Here is a 25,482-nt window from a genome sequence, read left to right on the forward strand (position 1 = left end):
TCTCAATTTGAACTAGCCACATTTCAAGTGCTCAGTGGCAGTGGCTGCACGCGGCCAGCAGCTGCCATACCAGACAGCGCGGCATCGGGCAGCAGATCAGGGCCAAGGAGCTCGCGAATTTCAGCCTCTATCCAAACTCACGGGGAGAGCTTGAAATCTTCGGGGTGCAGACTGGAAATCGAGCCATTTTGATCTGGATCTTAGGGGGCAGGGAGACCTCACAACTTCTGGTTTTGGGGAGATGATGCGAGCGCTTGTATGTAACAATGTCTCCGTTCCAGGAGCTGACAGATGCCAGACACTTGCCTGGTCCTCACAGATTCTCACAACAGCCCAGAGGCAGTTACGATTAACGTCTATGAGTAAACTAACTGTCAGAGCTGAGCTTCCAGCGCCGCTTGCTCTGACCCCAAACCCCAACAAATGCGCCAACAGCTCCCTGTGAAATGGTGAGTGTGGGGGTTTCAGAATAAGGGAGAAGTGGGCATGTGGGGCTGAGGCCAGCTGTAAGCAGTGCCCTGTGACCCCACATCTGGCAGAGATCCTTCTCATCAGTTGAGAGGTGACGAGGAACCGTCTAGGGTCAGGCCGTGTGTGGGAGCTGTGTTTAGGATGAAGGGTGGAGGCACGCACTGGGTCGTGTGGGCAGTGCCGGCTGTGGGACTGGAGGAGCCGAGGGTGGAGGGGGTGCGAGGTCCAGTCTCCGGGGGGATGGGAGTGGGACGCTGTGGCTACTCCTTGGCTGTGGGGGGTTGGGGCGTGACCGCCGGGTGGAGTAGTAGAGGGAGGCTCAGTGAGTAGAGAGGGACTGAGTGTGTCCGTGCCCTCCCCATACGTTGCCAGGCACAGCTGGGCGTGCTCATGCGTGTGCCCAGGCACGGCACAGTGTCCTCTGCAGTCACGCCATCCTCCCGGCTACTTGTCTGGGCCACTTCCTTCCAGGCCGGCAGCCAGGCTCCCGTGTGCTCCTTGGAGCTGAGCTGGGAGGAAGGCGCTGCCAAGATCCCAGGGCAAAGCTGGGAAGCAGCGGGAAGCGAGGGGCTGGCCTTGAACTCTCCCATCCCTGGCCAGCAGAGGAAGAGCACAGAGGCTCTGCCTGGCTGCAGGGGCGGGGGCACTGAGACAGGGAGAGGGCAGCCCCCTCCTCAAGGGGTAGAGACCAAGGGGGAGCCACCCCAGACGGGAGGCTGGCTGCTCCGAGCCTCCGTTCCGAGCAGATTCTGTGCAACGCTTGGTTTCAGCCAGAGGAGGAGCCCCCAGGGAAAGGAGGAAATCACAAATGGGAAGTCAGAGACACCCTTTTGTCGGAGAACCCACGCGGTTGGAGGGTGAGCACCCAATGAGCCATTCAGTCAACACACGTCTGTTGAGCACGTATACTGAGCCAGCACTGGGCCTCCGCCTGCCTCCAAAGATGCTCATGGGATTAACTGACTAATGGGTATGGGATGCCCAGCCGGGAGGGGGACCAGAAAATAATGGCAGAAGCTTTGGCACTGGCCTCTTCACCCCCTTTGCCCAGAGAGGAGAAGCAGCCTCCTTAAGAGCTCTGAGTAACCCAGACCTGATGGCCTGCCTTTATGCGTTCCTTCAGACTGTCTTTCCTGAGTGCCTGCTGTATGCAGGCACTGTGCCCCCTGGAGGCACAAGAATCCTGCCCTCCTGGAGCACATCAGGGCAGAAGCTGACCCCAAGGAGCACCTATGCAGAGCATCCTCTCAGAGAGAGGGAGCACTGTGCAGGGTGCCTTGGAGGCCTGGACTGAGGGGGCTCTCTGGGGAGGGGGAAGGTCTCTCTGAGGAGCTGCCATTTGGGCAGAGACCAAAAGGACCACAGTAGGGGACAGTTGTGTGGATGTGGGGGGCTAGGGGTTCCTGGCAGAGGGAACAGCAGTGGCAAAGGCCCTGAAACAGGAGTATGTTCGGAGGCAGCGTGGCTGGAGCAGGTGAGTGGGGGAGAGCAGGTGGTGAGGTCAGAGAGGGGACGGGCCTGCACGCTTGGTCAGGGTGTGGGTTTTACTCTCATGTGAAGGGAAGGTGTTGGAGAGTTGGGAGTAGGGAGACGAGACACTCGGATTTTTCCTTTTAAAGATGGGGCCTGGCTGCTGCAGGCAGCAGGACTGCGGGAGGCGGAGGCAGAGGTCCGGGCAAGATCCTGGGGCTGGACGGGGAGGGTCAGAGTGGAGGCCGAGGCCGTGGGAAGTGGCGAGATTTAGGATGTGTTATGGAGGTGGGGATTCTGGGGAGTGAGAGAAAGGGGAGAGGGGTCCAAGGGCAGTTTGGGGTCCTCAGGACCCCCTAGTCTATGCAGTTCTGAGCACCAGGAGGCAATGTTCAGGAACTCAGCCCTCCTCAGGGATCCTTGGCCCAGGAGACGCCGGCTCCCCCTCCCCCCACGGCCCCAAGGCTGGGCCCTGGTCTCCAGGTGAGGGAAACTCCCTGCGCCCCACCTCTACCACCTGAGCCCCGGGGAGAAGTGGTGACAGGGAGTCAGCCCCGGGACGGAGGGGGGTCCCGGGCCTGGAGAGTGGAGCTCAAAAGGGATTTAGGGGCCCAGGGCTGTCGGTGTCTTGTCCTTGTTTGAATTCTCCTGGAGCTGCCTCCTGGGTCAGGGGCCTGGGCCACAGTCCTTGCTCCTCTGCTCCCTCTCCTTTATCGGGGTCCCCTCTGTCATCCCGAGGAGCGTCACATGTGACACTAGGTATGGCTCGGGAAGGCAGTGGACACGGTGAAGCCGGCCTGCTCTGGTGGTAACCATCTGGGAAAAACGAGCTGCGGCCGCTCCCTGGCCAGCTGAGCTGTCCAGGGCTCACACGGGGACCAAGCCAAGCTGGCAACACTCAGCTTAATGTCCAGGCCATGTGGCGTCCTCTGGACCTCAGCTCTGTCCTTGGAGGAGCCCACTGGGAGGAGTCATTGAGCCTGGGCATTCGGGGTCCTGCCTCCCACCCACTCTCTGCATATCTAGATCGGCTTCTCTCCCTACACCGCTTACAAAGCAGCTCCCCCTCCAGAGGATCTGGATGGGTAAGAGCCTGGATGTCTTGCTTCCAGAACCCCCCAGCCCTCCAGAAGGCAGTGTGAAGGTGAACACATCAGGGTGGAATCCAAGTTCTGACACTTGCTTGTCCTGTGACCTCGGGTAAGTCACTTATTCTCCCTTGGCCTCAGTTTCCTTGTCTATAAAATGGGGATGATGATCCAGTAAGCCCTCACTGTCAGGTTCATGTGAGGATTAACAGCACCACAGGTGCAGGGTGTTACCTCTTTCTTCCAGAGAACTTGAGAAAACAGCAAAATGTCAAGCGTCCACAGGGCAGGCTGGCGGCCCCTGGCTGCCCCTGAGGGAAGCGGAGGCAATGAGGCCCGGCGCTGCTGAGAGGAAGGCGTTGGCAACAACAGATGAGCAGAGCAGCGAGTATTTATTCTGGGGGACCCTCACCCCGCCCCATCCCCATCTCTCTGCTTATTCCAAGCCTGGGGTCCATCGGGCCAGGAGCCAGAAGCAGGAGCCGGAATCAGGAGGAGGGATGTGGCCATGGGTCGTGGCTGCTCTGTGAGTGGGGAGAGAAGGGAAGATAGGCCAGGGCTGGTGCTGGAACAGCAGAGGGAAGAGAGAGTGGGGCGTTGTGAGGACCAGGCCCTGGTTCTCCTGCCCTCCCCACCCTGACCCTCTGACGCCAAGGGCTTGGCACTGGGGAGCATGGCCCTGGCATTGCTGAGCACCCCCCACCGCCGCCTCAGAGGGGCAGGCAGGTCTGTGTGCCGCTCCTCTTGATGTCCCCCCGTCCCCCACCACCCGCCCCAGCCTTGAGATGGAGGCCACCCATTCCCAAAAATGAGGCTGGCACTGCCCAGCCAGACCCACCTGGGCAGGCCCTCAGTGCTGGTCCAGGATGAGGGGCACCTGGGCGCTATCCACCTGGGGAGGCAGCCGCTCGCCTGTGCGCACGTTGAACATGGGCAGGGTGGAGAGTGGCCGGGGCACCTCTCGGCTATCTGCCATCTGTCGCAGCTCCTCCGTGTTCCCACGGATGGTGCAGTGGTGGACCATCTGGATGCTGGGGCACAGGGCGGGCAGAGTCGTCAGCTCTGGGAGTCAGCCCTCCTCCTCTGGGGTTCAGCTTGGCACTACCTCCAAGCCACCTTGCAGTCTTCCCCCATTACATGGAGGGAGACTTACACCCAGGAAGTTCTATGGCACCAGCTCAGTGCCCAGTGACTGAGGCATCGGCTCTGTATGCAGACAGCCTGGATTCAAAGCTGTGTGTCCTTTGCAAATTGCTTAACCACTCTGTGCCTCAGTTTCCTCAACTGTAAAATGGGGATAATAATAGAACCTACTTCCTAGGATTGCTGTGGGGATTAAATGAGAAAATGCAGGCTGAGTGTTTAGGAAGGTGCCTGGCATATGGTAAGAGCTCCTGAGATACTAAGACACATAGCTAACCCCAGTGGATATACATCCCCAGAGGATCTATGACCCTCTAGTCCCTTCTAGCACTCAGCTCCCTCCCCTAACACCCTCTCCCACCACCGAACATCCAGTCTTCCTCCCCTCCCCCCATCCCTGTCAGTCTGGCAAACACACCTCCTCCATCTTTCCCCACCTCCTAGCTTTTGCCCTGAGCTGTTTCCTGCCAGGCCTTGACCTTCTCATCTTCTGGCTCCTCAGACCTGTCCTCCGCTCTCTGGGTCCCTCGGCCCCTCCCACCCCCACTCTAGCCTGCCCCCAGCATGGACTAGCTCCAGACCCTGAATGTTGTGTCCGTCTTTGTTTCAGACCAAGGCTCCTCGAGGCCAGCACCAGGCTCCACTCTCCACAGGCTGGAAATCCCAGCAGCTCTGAGTGAACTGACGGCCACCTCCGGAGTCCCTCCTGAGCTCCGCCTCCAGTTTCTCTTCAGAAGGTTCAGCCTCATTCTCATTTGGCATTCTCATGGGCTTGCTTTCTGCTGCCCAGGGGCAAGCTTTAGTTCATTCTGAGAAGTAGGGCAGCATGAGGACTTGCTTTGGGTTTGAATGTGAATTCCACTGCTTACTGGCTGTGTGACCTTGTGTGAGTTACTTAACCTCTCTGTGCCACCATGTCCTCAAATGTAATGCAGTTATGGTATGAATTAAATGAGTTCATACCAGAAAAACACTTAGAATGTCTCCTAGTCAGCATGCAGCAAGTGGTAGCTATTATTACAGGGAACCTTCAGTTGCTATTATCATCATCAGTATTATTTTATTATAGTAGGCCCACTGATGAACTTGGCCACCAGTGGAGGCATGTTTCCAAGCCCTTTCTCGTGAACCCACCCACATTTGTGGGCTCAGCCTGGAGACATCCTTTCAGACTACCTGGTTGCTGAGTCAGACAGACAGCAGGGACTCTTCATCATAAACAATAAGAATTGGGGTTTTCTTTAAAGGGGTGGGGGATCCAGACAGGGGGGATGCAATCCTACTTGCCACTGGGTTACTGATCAAATAGGGGAGGACGAGTGATCGTCACCCATGTCCAAATCTCAATTAGTGGGCACAGATTCCAGCGAGAGCCTGAGAGATTAGACTACAGGAAGGACTTCTAGCTTCAGGCTGAATGGGCCACACTCCTCCTGGGGGGGAGTAGGACCAATCCCATCTGGCCGGCGGGAGGAGGTGGAGTCACCCTCTAAGGCCCGGGGAGGGTCAAGATGAGCTCTTGATTCTGGAATTTGGTAAGCAGGGTTGTCCAAAACACAATTTTCCATTCCCAGGCAAGGGAGGCTGAGGGGGAAAGGGAGCAAGAAGCGTGTGGATGCTGAGGGCTGTAGGCAGCCAGGCAGGTAATGCCCTCGGTGCAGGAAGGGCCTTAGTTAATGTGCCCCCTCCCACCCCCCAGCCCCACATCTGGGTCTCATTACTCCGGCAACACACACAGGTGGAAAAATGTCCTGGGGATGTTTTTCCAGAGCAGGAACAGTAGCCAGACCTGTGGTGTCTGCCCCCACAGTCCTTCCACATCAGCACTTAGGCAGACAACAAACGGGCAGGCATTCCTGCACACACACGCACACATACGCGCACACACACACACTCCATCACAGACACACAGCCTCTCCTCTGGCACATAGACCGCAGGAAAGGGTCGTTGGGCTGGAGGACTTTCTGACCAGACACAGGTGAAAAGCAGGCAGCAGAATCACAATTTGCAGATAATTTGAAAAATGGTAGACATTGAAAAAGGAAAAAAAAAATTGGATTCTGTAGAAATAAATCAACAGAAAATTCAAACCTGCAAAGACTAATGTCGCACATGGTAAAATTGGTTATTGATTCAAAATTGATGGAGGAGGCCAATTTTCCTGACACCATCAGAGCTATGAACCTGGCCCAGGAAAGCTGGAAGTGGCAGAAATAACTGGTCACAGGAGAATATCCAGAACAGCAGAAGATATAATTAATCAAATTTGGCACAGGCCAAAGAAAATGAGGAATAAAATCCTCCTTGTAAAATTTACATAGAAAATCACTGATCCCAATGGGAAAAAAAATTGAAAATAGAAAAAAAAAGCAAAGCCTTTTCATTGCTGTGTATAGAAAGTTGATCAAAGAATTAAATTGACTTAGGTAGATCAAGGAATGACATTTCGGTTCACTCCGGAAACTATATTCCCCATAAAAATTCATAAATGTTGGTATAATTCTGATTCTAAAAATGTTTGTATTCCTCAACCCAATGGTTTGAGATGGTGGGGTCAACACGGTGGGTTTGAAGCTGGGGTCTCAGAAGACCCTGGAATCGGCTGGTGTGTGTGCATATACACCCATGAGTGTGCACACACTGTGTGGGTCTGCCCATCTGGCCCACGCAGCCACAGCCCTTCTTCCCAGGGGACCTGGCATGTCAGATGCCCCTCCCAGGAGGGAACAATGAGGCCATTATGACCCTCACAGTATTCTGGTGGCCTCACAATGTCCCCCTGAGGTCACCACAGAGATAACCTTACTACCCCCTACGTCCGAAGCACAAGTCTGCTGAGGCCAGCCGTGGGTGATCATCCTTGGTCCTCCTTTTGGCCACCCAGGGGAAGGCTCGGGCCAGAGGGAAGCCTCTGAGGGAACCAGGAGCCGGGACGCACCTTACCCACCAAGGAGCAGCCCAAGGGAGACTTCCAGCCGCCATCCTGGAGGTCCTCGTACCCAGTTCCCTTCCCCAGGAAGAGATGCAGAAAGACACTTCGCAGCCACCCCTATCTGCGCCCTTGGCCTCAAACACCCCCCTGAGTGCAGGCCAGCAGGCCAGCGTGTCAGGAGGCCCTAGCAAGAGCGAGGCTGGGCGCGGCGCCTGCCAGAAGAAGCCCAGCATATCCAAGGTGATCCTGGGGGTCGTGGCGGACAAGGGGGTGTACAACCGCATATCCCTGGCCGCCCTGAAGAAGGCTGTCGCCAACGGGGGCTACAACATGACCCGCAACGCCTGGCGCTTCAAGCGAGTGCTCAAGGGGCTGGTGGACAAGGGCATGGTCAAGCAGGTGACCGGCAAGGGGGCCTCAGGCTCCTTCTGCATGGGCAAGAAGAACGCCTCCGAGTTCAAGCTCAAGGTCAAGAGACAGTGGCAGCGGCGGCCGCAGTTGGGGCAGCGCCGGCCTGCGCAGCGCAGGTGGTTACTGGGCTCCAAACAGGGGCACAAGCGGCGCATCAAGGGTGTTCGCAGGGTGGCCAGATGCCGCCGCCATTAACGAAGCAGGCCGGGCAAGCAGGCGGGCGCCAGGCCTGCCACAGGCTCCGCGCAGCGGGAATAAAATGAGCCTGACGTATGTCACACCTGCCTCCTGGAATCTCTGGGGTTCAGGGGACAGGGAGAGGAAGAGGGCTGTGCACAGAGGAGGGGGGAGGCCACGGGCTGGGAGACCTGGGCAAAATAATGGGAAGATGGATTTGGACAGGGCTGGAGGAATTGAAAGCATCCACACACATTAGATAGTCCAACCACATCACAGGGGGAGAAACTGAGGCCAGAAAAGGTCTCAGTGATTTTGCGGCAGAACCCAGCTTGGAACCCAAATGCCTGACTCACGGTGAAGTGTGCGTGTGTGTGTGTGTGTGTGTGTGAAGCCTCTTAAATTGCTTCTCAAACACTTTTCCCCAGGGTAGCAGCAGGTCCCCAGAGCCTGGCCAGGTCCCCTCCCCTGTCCCATTCCACGTTAGACTGTGCCATGGAGACCAGAAAATGAGAAGGTTAGGCCAGGATAGGTCAGGCCCGGCATCCAAGGGTGGCCCCCATCACCCCAGAATAATCTGGTGTGTCTATGCTGCTCATGAAGGTTAGAGGGTCCAGCTTGACAGTCTAGGGGCGTTCCCACCCAGCTCCCAGCTTCCCCTACTCACTCAGAGGTGGCCAGGTCTCTCTTCAGCCTGAGGAAAAGCAAGGGAGGGGATTAACTATTAGCCACAGCCCCCTCCTGGTGCTAGGCCAGGCAGGACCCGAGCCCTTAGCTGCCTAGAAAGGGGTCCCCCACTCCTTTCCTGGCTGGTCCCCCACTCCTTTCCCACTCCCTTATGGATCTGGGTCCCCACACAGCACAAGTGCCACAAGGAGTCCCACAGATGTGAGCACCAGCCACAGTGCCCTCCCTGCCTCCGTCCCCCACACTCACCGTCCCTCACGCCGGCAGCACATGACATAGGCCAGCAGTAGGGTGAGCAGCAGGGCCACCAGCAGAGGCACCAGGAGGGTGACCAGCGCGTCAGTCAGGAAGTCTCGGGCCGTGGCCTCAGTGGGTGGGCAGAAGAATGGGTCATGCTCCAGGATCCCGTCGCCTGGGGTGGGCACCTCATCTGCGGGCTCTGGCACTGACTTATCCACCTGCTCAGAGAGCCCAGGGCTGACCCAGGAGCAGCTGGCTGGACACAGAGACCCCCGGGGCACAGGGCAGGGGTTCCGGGACCACCCTCCTATTGCCCCATGCAACCACTAGAGTTTACTCCTGCCTGCCTCTGCCAGCTCAGCTGACCTAGCAGGATAAGCCCTGGACCAGGAGGCGGGAGAGAAATTCTAGGAGAGGCAGGACTGTGCAATGGTTAGAGCACAGCTCTAGGGTCCAACTATCTGGGTTGAATCCTGACTCAGACAGTGCTTTGCTAGAATGACTTACCTCTCAGTGCCTCAGCCTCCTCACCTGTAAGGTCGAAATGCTAATAGTGGTACCTGTCCTCTGGGGTGGTTGTGAGGATAAAACATGTTGATTGCATAGTGCCCTGCACGGAGCACGTGTTCAAGAATGTGGTTGATGACCAGGCCCTGGCTGCGCTGTCGGACAATTCACGGGAACAGAGTACTCCGGGGGTTCCCAGCACGGGGAGTCAGGGTCTCTAGTGACCCCAGATTCTTCGGCTCAATATCCCAAAGAGCAGTAGTGAGCGTCTTTGGTTTATTACACGGGGGTGAGAGCTATCTGTTCCTTGCAGGCAGATTTGCAAGGTGACACCTTAGAAGGAAGCAGACAGAGCTGTCACACAGAGGCCCTTGGTGGGGAAAGGGTTTTGGAATCGCCCTGGGATTTCAGGAGTTTGAGATCCCTTGTCTGGATTATGGACTCTGTCGCCCTCTCGTGAGAGAAGGTGGAACTTCAGTGTGTGTGTGTGTATGTGTGTGTGTGTGTGTGACACAGAGAGAGAGAGAGAGAGAGAGAGAGAGAGAGAGAGAGAGAGAAAGAGAGAGAGCGAGAGCGAGAGCGCAGATAATCAGAGAAAGATACAGGGACAGAAAGACTGGGGTGGGAAAGGAGGAGGGAGGAAAGTGATGGGGCCACGCCCCACCCCCACCCTGAGCCAGGGTCCCTCCTCACCAGGGACACGTTGCACCAGTCGACACAGAAGTGAGGTGCCAAGGTGTCATAGCAGGACAGAAGCGGTGGCTGGCCCTGGGCACAGCGAGCGTGGCTGTCAGGGGACGCCACCACCTTCAGGCAGGTGGAGAAGGGTGAGGCAGAGCCCACCTTGATGTACACCCTGGGCCCGGATAGAAGCCACCGTCAGCAAATTAGGGAGGTGTCTGTGTGGCGCAGTGGAGATTTGAGGGTTACAGGGCCACCCTGAGATCTGGGGTGATGCGAGAGTACACAGCACTCCAGTCTTCCAGGGGCCTTATCCCTGCAGGAATGCCCTTTGACGGATGGATCGTTCACGTCCTCATGGGGCACCAGGAAGTGCAGAGTTCAGGGTAACTAGGGTTTGGGCCCAGGAAGGGCAAGAGGGAGATGAGGGGGCGGCTGGAGGGAGGTGGACAGTAGTGTGAAGCAGGGAGGTACAGATGGGCGTGGTGAGGGTGCACAAAGGTAGGTAAAGCCCCACCAGGAAATTAGGGGGACCCATGTTCTATGCCCTCCACCCAGACAAAAGGCAAGCTGCCTCCTCCTCCTCCAGGAAGCCCTCCTGGGCTGCAAGCCTACCCCTCCTTGCGGCCCTCGATGGGAAGGGGGACGCGGCCCCCACGGTCCAAGGCAGAGGTGATGTTGAGCAGCTGGAGCTCCCCTGGCTCCCAGAGCCCCGCCAAGGCTGTGAGGAAGCGGCTGGCAGGCATCGCAGGCAACACCTCCTCCACATCATGGCTGCTCACCAGGAACTCAGCCTGGTATGGCAGCAGGGGCCCTGGAAGGACCAGGTTGGCATCTCAGGCTATACTCAGCCCTGCATGGATCCTTCCCAAGCCTCCTCTGACCCCCCTCCCTCAGACCCTTCCTTTCTCCCTAACACCCCACACATCACAGGCCCCAAATGCCCTTCCCCAGCACCACGGCCTCAATGACTCACCCAAGGCCCCACAGACTGTCAGCAAAGCAGCTAAGAATACACCTTGGAGTCTTTCCAGCATGCCCTGCTCCCCACTACTCTCCAAGTCTCTCCCTTCCACCCCCCACCTTCCAGGGGAGATCCCCCAAGATTGGTGTTGGTGGGGAGGGTGTGGGGCAAGGCTGGTGGTACCTTCTGGGTCCCCAATCAACAGCACCAGCCTCTGCTGGGTGGTGTCAAAACTGTCCCGATTGTAGGCTGTGACCTAGGGGAGGGATGGGGAAGAGGGCCAAGAGGTGGGGTTAGGAGAGAAACGGTGCAGCTGGGGCCTGGCAGGAGAGGATTGAGATGCCACCAAATTAGTAGCATGTAAATAATGTGAACGAACTTGAATGAACACACACATGCGACATAGCCTCTTGGGGGCCCTGCTGGTACCTCGATGACCTGGTGTCCACGATCTTCTGGGGTGGGGGCGCCGTAGAGGAAGCCAGGGTGGTGGGGGCTGCGCTGGGTGTAGCGGAGCCATCGGGGCAGGTCTGGGTGTCCCTGGAGGTGGGCGTGGTAGGTGATAGGGACGGTGGGTGGGACAGCTGGTGGAAGGGAGGAGAGGGGATTAGAGACACGACGGAGCCTTTGCCAGCCCAGGGCCAGGGACCCCCAGCCCATCCCGGTGCCCATCAGGCTCTCTCACCGACTTGTTCAGGAAGGTGCGGGAAGGTTTCATGGTCCAAGGTGTGCACGAAGACACGGCCCACAAGTGGGTGCTGCGTGGTCTCCTGGGCCTCAGTGGCCCCCAGCCCTGCCAGGAGACCTGTGGGGACCCCACAACCCCAAACACATGGACCAGCCTGAGTCCTGCGCAGGGGATAAGCTGCCCCTCCCCACCACATCCCGCATGCCCCTAAGGGATGGGGAGAAGTAGGTGAGAGAGGGGGGCTCCTTTGTTGGCTCCCAGGAAAGGACAGAGAGGGGCCCTGCCTGTGCCATACACTTTAATCTGGGACAAGACCCAGACTGCCCCCCACTCCTCATTTTAGGCCCCCATTGGGGGTCACAGTGGGCAAGGACTGATGTTTGGCTGGGAGAAGTGTGGGGTATGTGTGTGTGTGTGTGTGGGTTCGTGATAAGTTCACTCTGAAAAGAGCCTCATGCTGAGTATCTGGGAGGCTGGAGAGAGGGGGAAAGAAAGAAGCATTTGGAGGAGAAGGGTAGCCATTCCGGGACTCCCCCCCACCCCAACATACGGGGAGCAGGGCCTGCACTAGAGGCCAACAGGAGCTGAGCAAAGGGGACTCTGAGTCCTGGGGAGGGGACCTACCCTGGCAGGGCCCCCACACCCTCCCAGCGCCAAATTTAGCCTGGGCCCAGGAAGAAGCCACCCTGGTCGGCCCGTTAAAGGGCCATGACGCTCTGGGCCTGCGCTGTCAGGCCCACCCCCCCAGGACGCTCCAACTCTCAGAGCTCCCAGTGCCCACATTCCAGAGCCCAGCTCCCAGCCCAGTTCCCTTGATCCCCTGCCGCATGTGGCATTTACCCCCCAAAGTCCTGCTGGCCCCTGCCTCAGCCCCTCAGGCCCCTCCCCTGAGGAGCTTCCATACTTCCACCTCATCACCCCTAAATCCACCCCCTCATCCTGGACCTCTGCCCTGCGAAGGCCCCAACTTGCCCACAAGGAGAGGAATCCAGATTGGTGCCGCAGCCATGGCTGCCTCAGCCTGGCCGCCCGTGAGTGACAGAGACAGGAGCTGGGAGGACGGAGGGAGGGCAGGAGGGAGGAATGGGGAGGTGTTCCAGAGCAGCTGGGCCCTGGCTTCAGCCAGGGCGGCCCTCCCCATCCCCACCCAGAGCAGGCACCGAATCTAGGGTGGACACCTTCCTCATGTGACAAGGCCCCTCCAGTCAGCCCCTCCCTGTGGCCAGAGTAGGTTTTCTAAACCACCCACCTGACTGCCTCCGTGCCCCCTTAAAACCCTAATGGCTCCCACTGCCCTGAGTTCCCCAGCTGCTGATGGCTTTCCCCTCCTTCCTGTACCTGGCCATCCTGACTAGAATCCCCTCCTCTACCCGCCACCACACACCCACACACACACCACCCCAGGCTTCTGCCCAGCCTCCCTCTGCTGCCCTCCTACCCGACATGCTCTCCTGAGTCCGCATACATTGGCACAAGCTGTTCCCTCTGCCTGGAGTCCCCTTCCTGCCCTCGTCCAACTGGCAAACTTCCACCCACCTTTCAAGACTCAGCACAGGCATCGTCTCCTCTCTGAAGCTTTCTGTGCTCCCCGGGGCAGAGCTGGGGACCCCCTCAGCCCCTATGCACAGCCCGACCACACGGGATAGTGGGGCAGACCATCTTTGTGTCACTGGACCTGGCATAGGGCCTAGTAACCAGTAGGTGCAGGGGGCTAGGTGACAGCTTCCTTCCCGGCACACGAGGGTGCCCGTTCACCCAGCCTCACGCTCAGACCAAGCCCCCCCAACGTGTACCCCAGGTCAGGGAAAAGAGAGGCCTGGGCAGGAGAAACCAGGTAGAGATGGGGGGCGGGGTCGGGGGCACAGGATTGGAGGCCTGCAGGCCTGGACACGAATCCCACCCTGACCACCTACTGGAGACATGGCCTGGAAAGAGTCAGTCACCGTCCCTGGGCTCTGTCTCCACAACTACAAACTGGTGAGAATAGTGCTCGCCTCTCTGTGTCCTTACAAGGAATCCACAGAATCGTGGATCCAGCACATATTTGTGGAGCACCCACGATGGACCAGGCACGGAGGACACAGAGACGAGCAGACCTCTGCACGTGTGGGGCTCGCCTGCTGGGGGGTCATGACGGCTAACCCCCGCCTGCTCCTCCGACGAAGGTTTATATGTATTTACAGGGAGTAACTCATTCAGTCCCCATAGCAGTTCTGTGAAGAAAGTATTACTATTGTCCCCATTTTACAGATGGGAAAACTGAGGCATGAGGGGTGTATAACTGACCGGCTGAATGCATGTAGAAAGCTTAGGCCAGTGCCCAGCTCAACCCCTGACACCGCTGAGGTACTTGCTGGCAGGCATCACTTCCTCTTTCTTCCTCCATCTGCGGAGGGATCTAAGTCTGGAGGTGAAGGGGATGGGGTGCCCTTCTCTCCCGGGGCTTCCCCCTCAGAGCAGGCAGAGGGGCATTCTGTGTTCTGAGAAGGAGGCAGGGGCTCATGGATGCCAAGGTTCCAAAATTCTTGGTGCTTGTGTGAATATCCCTCTTGGGCCTTGGCACAAAGAGTGTTGCCACCTCACCCCCATAACCAAACGTCCAGGCAAGGACGTCGGGGCCCTGCCCTGAGTTGGGCCGGAGGGGGAGGGTGTTGTCCTGCAGACTGGGGTGACCGGTGGGCAGTTACTTAGTCCTTGTCCCTTCCTCTCTCTCCCCACCTGACCATCCCACCTGTCCCTGGAGAGCCAGCAAATCCCAGAGTCAGCGTGCACTCAGGCTCTCAGACAGGGTGGTGTTTGTCCCCGAGTCACCCTGGCACCCCTCTGCCTTCTCAGAGAAGGAGGGCAAGAGGAAGAAAGGTTCTGGAGGCAGAGGGAGAGCCAGAGGGCTCTGGGGTAGCAGGTGGAGTTGCCAGGGCCTGGCCAGCCGCCTGGGGCCTCAGCCCCTCAGCGGCTCCATGTGACTCCCCACCCTCCCCCTGCTGCCTCCCCTGCTATTTTTGGAGCCACCCACTCACACTCTCAGCTGTCTTAAGGTGGCAGTGCCCGAACCCAGTGCCACCAGGCCCACAGCAGCCAGCCTTTTTTATTAATCCTTCTCTCCCTCCCCAAAACCAGGGGAACCAGGGGCTGTGCCAGGAGCCAGCTGGAAGTCCCCTGAAAGTCTCCTCTGGCCCACCAGAGGACCCCCGCCCCCACCTCAGAGCCTTGTGGATTGCAACCTGCTGCTGTCATATTAGCACCTCTGTTAGTTGGGGCCTGGGGGAGGGAGGAGGGTCACAGGGTCTTTAAACTTATTTTGGAGATTTTTAAATAAAACAAAAATATACAGAATAATCTAAGGAGCCTCCATATATCCATCACCCTTCAACACTTCAACAATTATCAACTCAAGGCCAGTCTCATTTCATCTACTCCCCTCCCAATTTTCCCTTTCTATTTAATTTCCTCTGTTCAGTGTCTATCTTGGAAAGATAATGTCTCTTTTTTTAACATAATCACAATTATTATACCCAATCAAATGATTATACCTTAAAGTTAATAATAATTCCTTAATACCAGATCTAGTGTTCAAATTTCCAATTTCTCATAAGTGTCATTTTTTTTCAGTGTATTTGTTTGAATCAGGATCCAAATAAGGTACACACTGAAACTGATTGATAGGTCTCTTTTGAATCTCTTTAAATCTATAGGTTTCCCCTCCAACTCCCTCTCTCTCTCTTTTTCCTTGAGGGAACCAGGTCATTTGCTGTGTAGTTTTCCATAGTCTGGATTTTGCTGATTTCATCTCTATAGTGTTTTTTAACATGTTCCTCTGACCTCTGTACTTCTTGTAAATTACATTTCCTGTGCATTCTTATTTCCCTTAGATTGTAATTGGACGGAGAGTAGGTCCATTATCTTTGGCAAGACCACCTCATAGGTGGTGGTGTCACTTCTTCCATCCAGAGGCACAGGAGCCACTGATACTCAGTGCCTCATCCATCAGCTCATTTTTTTTTTCAAAACAATATTCAAATTCAATCACTCCTTCTTTTATTAGCTGGAATAATTCTAGACAGAGAAACTGCCCCTCACTTACTATTTGGTTACTGAGTGGAATACAGCTCATATAGGAAAAAGGGGATAAATACTTGATTCTGTTCTTGTATTTACCAATTACCAAATAATGAGCTGATTCCCTAGCATCCTCCAAATTGTGACCAATTACCTTTTTTTAAATTGGTAGTATAGTGATAAATTTATGGTTTTAAACGTATTTGATTGTTTCAACCCATTGCGACTAGTGTCCCTCCTGGGGCTATGATGTCCCATCTTGATCCTCACCAGTTGGAGCATCCATCTGGAGGACTGGAGCGTCAGGTCTCTACATGTCGGTCTCTCTCAGCCTTGTCTTCATGAGCCCAGCCCGGGTTCCCGCGTCTCTGCTTTACTCCTGCTACTCCAGCCCTGCCCTCAGCAGCTGGTCCCCGCTGCTTTGCCATCCGCACCTGTCTCCCCAGCTTTCTGCCCCATCTCAGCCCGTTGAGGTCCCAGTTTAAGCCCTCTGGTCCTCTGTCCTTGTCTTTCCCCACCTCAAACTCCGCAAACCAGTGAATGTTTGTTGAATGAATGAATGATTGAATGAATGAATGAATGCACCATCTCCCCAACTCTGTCTCATTCTGCTTTCGTCTCTATGAACCTGTCTCTTGATCTCCGAGGGCTATATTTTCTTCATCTGCCTCTAAAACGGGGGATTATATGCTGTCATGAGGGACAAAGGAAAGGGATTCTCATCATTGTGATCTGATTGTCGCATCGCCTCCCAGACTCCACCCACATCTTCCTCCCCCATCCTCTTCGCCCGCCCCCAGCGCGACAACAAAGCGTGCGATCTGTCAGTCCGCCACGAGAGGGCGCGTTCGCCGGCTCCAGCCCGGAACTGCGCCTGCGCAATATTGGGGCGGAGCGGGGGGTGGAGGGGCGGAGCGGGGGGGGGTGGAGGGGCGGAGCGGGGGGGGGGTGGAGGGGCGGAGCGGGGGGGGGGTGGAGGGGCGGAGCGGGGGGGGGGTGGAGGGGCGGAGCGGGGGGCGGAGGGGCGGAGCGGGGGGCGGAGGGGCGGAGCGGGGGGCGGAGGGGCAGAGCGGGGGGGCGGAGGGACGGGCTGGCCCTGGAGCGGCCCGCCCGGGGTTGGAGATGCGCGTTCGAGGTGCGTGCTGAGCGCGGCGGCTAGAGGGGGCAATGGAGGAGGGGACTCAGCCTCTAGCACCACCTCGTCCTCCCCTTCCGGAGGATGTTCTTCTAAACGGAGAGGAGAACCCGCGTGGAGACAGGGGGCTGGACACAGTGCCCTCTTCCCTACTCTCCCCATCATCTACATCCACCCTCCGACTTCCAAGGACATTTCCGTATTTCCCCACCCCTCCACGACACTTAGGGGCACCAGCCTGAGGACCTAAGTGTACCCAGAATCCTCCCCGCCTTTTATCCGTGGACTTCAAAGGGGTTCCTTGAGCCTCGTGCCCGCCCAGAGCCAACAAACAGGAGTCTGAGAATGCCAGAGACCATCCCTGGCCAGACTTTGTAGCTTACAGGAGAAGCAGAGACGGGAGGGACTGTCTGAGGCCCCACAGCACAGTATTCTGCACAGCTAGATCTCTGGACGTGGAGCCAGAGCCCTTTCTACCGAGACACTCCCTCTGTAAAGTGGGGTAATAAGGATCAATGAGATAATGGAAGCGAAAGTGCTTTGTAAACTGTAAAGCCCTGGAGAAAGTAAGGGGTGTTTTATTTATTTATAACTGATGGTGCAAGGCAAGTAGCTGCCCAGAGGCCGGTCCACTGGCACAGCCTGAGAGTTGGGAGAAGTCAGATTTAGAAGCCACCACTCAGTGATAGAAGGATGAGGAAAATAAAAGCAACAAAATCTCTGACCTTTTTTGCAAATGGTATGATTATTTATATAGAAAATCCAAGAGATTCTACAATCGTGTTATTAGAGTTATTCAGAGAGGTCAGCAAGGTTGCTGGACAAAGATTAACATCCAAGTACAAATAAAATACAAAATTCAACAGTGTTTCCATACACTAGCAAAAATTTATTAGAAACTATAACATCTTTTTAAAAATAAATCATTCATAATAAAATTAAAATTATACTGAACCCAGAAAAAAACTTACAAAAGATAAAGATATTTATGAAGAAAAAGTATAGGCTATTAAACTATAGGCTCTGAAAGGAATAAATGGACAGATGTATGAAGTTTAGGGATAAGAAGCCTCAATGTTATGAAGATAGTTCTCTTCATATGAATCTACCGATTCAATGCAAGTCCAATAAATATCCCAACAGTTTTCAGAGAGCTAGGCAAACTGATTCCAAAATTCATTTGGAAGAGCAAAGGACCACGAAGAGACCAGACAATTCTGAAAAAGAATAAGCCCCTTACAGATACCAAGACTTATTTGAAAGCAATAGTAATTAAAACAATGTGGTATTGGTGCCGGGCTAGACAAAGAGGTCGATAGAATGGAGTGCCCAGAACAGATCCAGGCGTAAGTGGGAATTTGATTTATGATGGCTGTGGCATTGCAACTCAGTGAGAGAATAGACTCTTTAATGAGAAGTGGTGTGACAATTGGCGATTCATATGAAAAATCTTCACACCATCCATAAATATTAATTCCAGATGGATTAAAGAACTAAAAGTGAAAAACAAAGCTTTAAAATAATTAGAAGAAAATGTAGGCACTCTCAGGGTAAGAAAAGATTTCTTAGACAAGAGACAAAACTCACAAAAGATCGATCGATTTTACTACATTACCTGAAAAAAAAAAGAAAAAGAAAAAAAGCTTTCTGCTACGAAAATGACATTATAGACAAAGCTAAAAGACAAGCGACAGCCTGGGTGTCAATGTTGGCAGCACACAAAACAGATAAAAGGTTAGTATCCAGGATATGTAAAGACCGCCTACAAATCAATGAGGAAAGCTCAGACCTTTCGAGTGCCGCTCCAAATGGCGTTCTTTCTTTGCTACTGGAACCTTGTTTTGATTCAGGAATCAGGGGTCTAGGCTTTGGGGGAGGCAAGGCCTTTCCCAGCCCCATCAGATGAACAGAGATCAGTCTAAATATAGCATAATAATTCGGTTCCTCTGGTCGATAATCGGTTTAGGTGTGGACGTGTATGCAATTCTGGTCATCAAGATGAGAAGGGGGATCTCCTGTATGGCCTCTGGGAAAGAGACACTGAGAAGAAAGCATCCACTTTCTTCTGCCTCTGGACATCGTTGTCTTCATGAGACACCCAGAGCTGAGGCAGCCATCTTGGACCATGAGGGGGCCAGTCTAAGAGGCAAGCCAACATGATGACAAGGGTATTATAGAAAGGTGGAAAGAACTTGGTCCTTGATGTCACAGTTGAGTCTCTGAATTAATCAACCCTAGGACTTCTTGTTATGTGAGATAATAAAATTCCTTTTCTGCTTAAACCACATCTAGTTGGGCTTTCTATAATTTGTATCCAAAGCTGCAATAGATAGCAAAGGATATGGAATAAGTGATTTGCCTGGAGCAAACCCAGATGGCCAATGAGCATGATAAGATTCACGACCTCATAGGCAGGGAATGCAGATTCAAATGAGATACCATTTCACACCCATCAGATTGGCAAAAATAAAAAGTCTCACAAAAGCAAATGTTGGCAAGGATGTGGTCAAACAGGCCGCCTTGTATAAATGCTGGTGGCCAGAGCATCAATTGGCGCAGTCTCTGTAGAGAGCAGCTTGGCAGTACTAGTCAAGGTGAAAGTGCACCTACCCTACAACTCTGGTCTTCTGCTCCTAAGTATAGACTCTAAGGATGGGTTCAGACAAGTACAAGGGTGTTTGTTGCAGCCCTGCTTATAATAGCAAAACATAGACACAATTCAAATGCCAGTCAGTAGGGAACTGATAAATAAATATGATGAAATTCACATGATGAAGTAATAAACAGAAGGAATCAAAGCCAGATGTATCAATGTGGATTCATTGTGAAAAACGTGTCAAGTTAAAAAAAGACACAAAATGATACACGCAATATGATGGTTGTCATATACATATGAATAATACAGAAAGCATTACTATATGCTGCTTTATGAATATTTAAATGTGTAGGGAAATTATGGGCTAGACTTTAAAAGGAAGGAAATTCTGACACATGCTACATGAATGAACCTTGAAGACATTATGCTAAGCAAAATAAGCCAGTCAGAAAAGGACAAATACTGTATGATTCCACTTATATGAGGTCCCTAGAGCAATCAAATTCATAGCAACGGGAGGTGGAATGGTAGTTGCCGGGGGCTGGGGGGAGGAGGACATGGGGAATCATGGTTTAATGGGTACAGAGTTTCAGTTTGGGAAGATGAAAACAGTTCTGGAGATGGATGGTGGTGACGGTTGCACAACAATGTGAATGTACTTAACATCTATGAACTGTACACTTAAAATGCTTAAAATAGGGCCGGCCCTGTGGCTTATCAGTTGAGTGCTCGAGCTCCGCTGCTGGCGGCCCAGGTTCGGAGGCGCGCACCAACGCACTGCTTCTCTGGCCATGCTGAGGCCGCGTCCCACGTACAGCAACTAGAAGGATGTGCAACTGTGACATACAACTATCTACTGGGGCTTTGGGGGGGAAAAAAAAAAGGAGGAGGATTGGCAATAGATGTTAGCTCAGAGCCGGTCTTCCTCAGCAAAAAAAAAAAAATGCTTAAAATAGTGAATTTTGTTACGGATATTTTACAGTTAAAAAAATAATAAAAAACTATAGGCTATAAAGGCTGCATTCCAAATTTGTGAGAGTGGGTGGGGCAGGCAACAGGATTGGGGAGAAAGAGAGAGGGGCTGCAGTGCAAACTCTCATGTTCTATTTTTTTTACATGAAAGAACTTGAAGCAAAAATGACACAATGCTAGCATTTGTAAATTCTGTTTTTATGTGATTCTCTGAAGTTTTCTTATTTTTAAAGAAACTTTTAAAGCTAAAAGTAAAAAAAAAAAAAGGTATATATACATATATATACGTATTTTTTTTTTAGAAAGAAGAGTTTTCTGGAGTAGAACTGCCCTGAAGTGGTAGAATTTGTCCCTCCATCCCTCACCCTCAAGGTCACCTGAAGTGCAAGGGGTTGAGTGTGGGAGACTGGAGAGCTGGCCTCACAGAGGCTGTACCTGTGCCAGGTGCCACGCCAGCCTGGCTGAGCCCGGCAGAGCCAGTCAGGAGGGAAGCTGCAGGGGCGGGATGCTCTTTGCCTTCACCCCGCGCAGGTAAGGCAAAGGCTGGTGGAGGAAGGTGAGTCTAAGAGCCAGTCTCCTCCTCAGGCACCCACTGCACAAGACCCAGAGAGCAGATGAAAAATAGAAACCATCATCAAACACAGGAATGTGTATTATTAGCAGTTGGAACAGGCAGTAGACAGAGTTCTTCGAATCCGCTGATGACAAAATATATTGCCCAATCTTTCCGGTTATTTTCTTTTTCTTTGACCTCCCCGCATATCTTTGAAGCTCCCACAGCTATGGCTGTCTGCGTTGCAAAATACATATTTACAGGCCCTCTAAGCCTGGCTAAATATAGGCTTTCTTTTAAAGCAAATGATGAATTGGAGAAATCTTTCCTCTGTCCCACCTCCTCCCCCTCCAACATACACACACACACACACACACACACACAGCCCCTGACTTCTCCTTCTTGGTCTCCCTCCTGAACCTCCAAGATATATCTGAACTTTCCAAGTGGCACTAGAATGAAGTGTGGAGGGTGAATGAGAGAAAGGGGGCAGAGCAGAGGGGTGCAGGCAGCAAGGCAGTCTGCCAGCTGTGTCAGGACCCCAAGAGACCCCTCTCCCTGCAGGGGCAGTGGGGGATTTGAGACACCAAGCGGCAGGAATGAAAACCCCTTGGGGAGGTAGAGAAGGGAGGTCACCTTCACCCCACGGATCATCCCAAAAGATTTGGAGGAGCTGCAGGCAGGGTGTGCTTGCACATCAGAATTCCATATAATAGACCTCAGAAGGAAACAAGAGGCTCCAAGTCCCATGAAGACACACGTAGAGATGCAACCTCTGATGTCCATTTTTGGCCACACCTGCCCACGCACGTGCACGTGTACGCATACACCCATACATGTAATCAATAACAGCCAACACACCGAGCTCCTACTCTGTGCCGGGAGCTGTTCTACATGCGTAAAGCATTCGTTTAATTCTCACAACACTATGAGGTTGGTATATTATCTCCATTTCACAGATGAAGGAATTTGTTGATGTCCCTTAGCTGGGAAGCCGCAGGTTGGGGATTCTAACAAAGATTGTCTGGCTTCAGAGCCCACATTCTGCTGTGCTCCACACAGAGGGAGGAGACCAGGATCACCCATGCTCAGGAGACACACTCAGACATTCAAATTGACCATTGTGAGGAAATCAGGCGTAGGGAAGAGAAATGACTAGCCCAAGGTCACCCAGCAAATGAGTGGAGCGAGGACTTGGTTCAGACCTTGTGACCCTTAGCCTGGTCTCTTTCCTCCAAGACAGGGTAAGTCACTTCCTTCTCCATGTCTCAGCCTTCCTCATTCCCCCTGGAAGGGGTCAGCCAAGGGCCACTCAAGGCCCTCCAGCACTGATATCCTGGATTCGAGTTCTGTATGTAAGTGTGTACACACACACAGGCCTTTCCAGCATCCTCATATCAGCCCATGTCTCTGGCACAGGAGGACAGATGAAGGAGAGTGATGGGGGCAGGGACCACTGGCTCAACACAAAACGGCCGAAGGGCAGGGTCTAGGCCAGCCTCTGCTCAGATGACCGTGGCCACGGAAACACCACTTTCAGAGGCTGAGTTTCAAGGCCCCGGGGCTGGGAAGAGAAGCCAGCCTTGGCTCCCAGCCCAGGCAGAGCCCAGGGCGCTGAGGGCTTGGATTTATCACAAATCAGGTCTCTCTCTGCCTTCATCACCCGGCTTTGCAGTTACACCTGGTATTTAAAACTAGCAAGCCTTAAGGAACAGTCGCAGAGGGCCCTCATCAAATTTGGGGATAGGTGGGAAAACAGGGGCTTCAAAAAAGGGCCTCCGGCTTTTTTTAGCAAGAACTGGGAAAGGCATTTCCTTTCCCACATGCCCTATCTTCTGTGTTCCAGCCACTTTCACCTCAGTTTATTCTCTCAGAGCACAGAGAGGCTACTAGAGTTGCCAAAGGTCACACAGCTAGTAAGCGGTGGGAACTAGGATTCAAAATCTGGCAGCCTGGCTTCTGGGGCAACTTTGGGGACCACACTACCCTCACTTTCAGGGCAAAGGTAAGGAAGGAACTTCCATTCAAAGACCACCAGGCAACTTGGGCATCAAGGCCTCCTCCACAAAAGACAGCAGAAAGAGAAAGAATGGTTAAGTTACCCTGGCGTACTGAACAGGTGGAGATAGGTGAGGCCACAGCCTGAGGAAAGAAAACTAGGTTTAAATCCTTCAGTTTGGACAGAAACCCTCCCAAATGTAACCACCCTCCTCACCCTCTCTGGTGGGATTACTGCTGCAGTCAGGCAGGGAGGGGATGGAGAAGATGGCACCCCATTCCCCACCCGTCTCACAGGCCCGCCGGCTGGGTGCCTGACTCCAGGGAAGGAGTGGTGGTAAAGCATTTATTGCTCTATAAAAGCTTCTTCGGGAATTCTGGCTGCGGGTGTCGCTGAGCTCACCAGGAGCCCATGAAATAATAATCCCACTCGCTAGTCTCAGCCCTCCAGGCTCTGTGCTGGCTCCTCTCTCCTGCATCTCCAAGCACCTAAAGGGGTTTCACTCTCGTAAGTCTCAGGAAAGGGAGACCTGAGTATCCCAATAATTCTAATTCACTCCAAGCTTCTGCTAGAGGTGTTGTTGGGGGTCCCAGGGTCGCTGGGCCTGACAGCTGGTTCTCAGCTCCTCCTCCCACCCTTAGAAGCCGGCTTCCCCACCTGGCCAGAAGCGTGGGCACAGACCCCCTGGGCTGGGACCAGTTAAGATGACTCACCAAAGGGTGTGGGAGATTCTGGGCAGAACACCCAGGGGCCTGCGCCCTCCTCCAAGGCACACCAGAGCTTCTGAGGACACTTTGCCCAAAGGCCCAAACCCCAACTAGATGAGACTTCTGTCTCACCCAACTTCCGCAGTGGGGTTGAGGGGCAGGGGGGCAGTTCAAGCCCCAGCCTTGAGCTTGGAAACCGAAGTCCCAAAGCTCTTTCCTGAAAGTGGTCTTCTAAGAAGGGTTAGGAGGGAGGGCAGACTGAGGTTAGCTTCTTCACTCTGCCCCTTTGCATAAAACTGGAGAAGGGGAAGTTTCCTGCGGCAGCTGGGCAAAAAAGAGACAGGTGGCACCGGAAAGCCTGAAGTCTAGGTTCATTTCCGGCTCCTGCTCAGAACCCAACCCCGCCCTCTCCCTTAGCCTCGGATCGCCAGCCTCAGGATCCAGTCTGTGGTTGCTGGCCCCTCCCTGTCCCAATATTCACGGTTCCCAGGCGGCTTCCCACACCCCATCCCCCACGCTCTTCTGCACGTGCTAACCAGTTTATATCCCACAAAACCCACACGCACCCCTACAGTGGAGGGTGGGAGGATTCCCTTCGACAGCCGTTCTAGGCCACGGGGGGAGAGAGTAGGAGACTGGGAAGAAGAGGAAGGGGATGGAAGGGAAGAGGGCGGGGGAGAAGGCAGAGGCCGCAGGAAGGCCCGAGATGAAGGAAGCAGCTGGGAGTGGGGGGGAGGCTTTGTGCCTGAGTTGTTCTCTGGGTCCTAGGGTCCACAGTGTACAGCATTTTCTGGGATCTGTAGATCCCATTTTCTGGACCTGTCATGGTCTAGGAGGTGAACCTTCACTCCAGGCCCTAGCTGCTGGGGAGGGGTAGGGGGCAAACTCAGGCCTCTGGTTGTGTATGCGGGGGGTGGGGGGATGGGGGGAGCATCAAAACAGCTTTCTGAGTTGCCAGGACAGGGGATGTGTAGGTCACTGCGTCCCTTCCTCTTCCCTCCCTACACACACTTGCACACAGTGGCCAGGATCTTTTTTTCTTGTATGAGACCCAAGCTAGAGCTCTGGCTGGTGAGACTTTGGCCCCAGGCCTCCAGAATTCCTCCTCCATAACTCCTTCTTCCTATTTGAGAAGCAAGAGTGCCCTAGGAGGGGCATGACCACAGGGTTTCCGCCCCCTCCCTTCCAGCTCGTGCAGAGCAGGCAGGTGGCAGCACACCCTCTTCAGATTTAAAGGGCAAAGGCCAGCTCTGGGCTGCCACTTGGGTGATGAGGACCATCTTTCTCCATTGTCCTTCCTCCTCCAGCACAAGGCCTTAACCCCAGGCCAAAGTTTTAGACCTTAGAGGGTGCAAAGTTTCCCCACTGGGAAGTGTTAAAATGCAGATTCCCCGGCCGGCCTGGCCTCTGACATTCTGCTTCACAAAGTTTGGGGGAGGGCCCAGAAATCTGAATTTTTTTTAATTTTAAAAGCATCCAGCGATTTTGATGCTTGATGGCCTTGAACCATACTAGGAGCTCGAAGGACCTTGAAGGAAACGAACGATCCTGTGCCCCTCCCCACTTATCTCCCTTCACATTCGGGGTGGAGACTGGCCGCACTGAGACCTCTGTGGCTGGATTGCCTCCCCCCAGTATGTAATGGGGTGCGGTTATGTGGGTTGTGATAAGCCGCAGTCAGAGGTTGGGATGGAAGGGCTGAAGAGAATCGGCTGGGGTCGGGGTCAGCGGAAGGCTGTCCGCGAGGGAGCGGCAGGGGAGGGCATACATTCGGGTGGAGGGGAAGGGGAGGGCTCACAGACTCCGGCCCGGAAATCCGATCCCTTTAGGACCCAGAGGTGCCAGTCCCCCAGCGGCGGCGGCGAGAAGGGCAGCCGCTCGGTCTCGGGCAGCCGCCGCTCCGGCAGAGCCAGAGAAAGACCGAGGCTCGGGGCGCGGGGGGGAGGGAGGGAGGGAGGGTGGCGCGGCGGCGGAGCGGCCCGGGCCGGCGGAGCAGCCATGGGC

At 54.3% G+C, this 25,482-nt stretch overlaps 2 protein-coding genes across 2 annotated transcripts; one reads left to right on the forward strand and one right to left on the reverse strand.

Moving 5' to 3' along the window:
* Positions 1-3,406: 3,406 nt before the first annotated feature.
* Positions 3,407-25,478, reverse strand: SGCA (sarcoglycan alpha). Its single transcript, XM_058562033.1, has 10 exons — positions 25,277-25,478; positions 11,458-11,577; positions 11,202-11,356; positions 10,956-11,028; positions 10,424-10,622; positions 9,821-9,983; positions 8,630-8,838; positions 8,361-8,387; positions 3,868-4,060; positions 3,407-3,594 (listed from the first exon to the last, which is right to left on the reverse strand). Exons 1-9 carry the CDS (start codon positions 25,476-25,478, stop codon positions 3,880-3,882), a joined length of 1,329 nt encoding a protein of 442 aa, XP_058418016.1. The 3' UTR covers positions 3,407-3,594; positions 3,868-3,879.
* LOC131417362 (spermatid-specific linker histone H1-like protein) lies at positions 7,196-7,711 on the forward strand. Its single transcript, XM_058560715.1, has one exon. The coding sequence runs from the start codon at positions 7,196-7,198 to the stop codon at positions 7,709-7,711; it is 516 nt and encodes a 171-aa protein (XP_058416698.1).
* Positions 25,479-25,482: the final 4 nt, after the last annotated feature.

This window comes from Diceros bicornis, chromosome 18, assembly GCF_020826845.1.
Source record: "Diceros bicornis minor isolate mBicDic1 chromosome 18, mDicBic1.mat.cur, whole genome shotgun sequence".
In the NCBI taxonomy this organism is placed as follows: Eukaryota; Metazoa; Chordata; class Mammalia; order Perissodactyla; family Rhinocerotidae; genus Diceros; species Diceros bicornis.

Bases quoted from the DNA above. Each gene is read 5' to 3' on its own strand.
- LOC131417362 (XM_058560715.1), top strand. From the start codon at position 7,196: ATGCAGAAAGACACTTCGCAGCCACCCCTATCTGCGCCCTTGGCCTCA.
- SGCA (XM_058562033.1), bottom strand. From the start codon at position 25,478: ATGGCTGCTCCGCCGGCCCGGGCCGCTCCGCCGCCGCGCCACCCTCCC. The intron at 11,578-25,276 runs GTGAGCCCTCCC...GGGTCCCCACAG, and splicing joins GGATTTCCGGGCCGGAGTCT to GTCTCCTGGCAGGGCTGGGG. The intron at 4,061-8,360 runs GTGAGTAGGGGA...CCTGTGCCCCAG, and splicing joins AGAGACCTGGCCACCTCTGA to CATCCAGATGGTCCACCACT.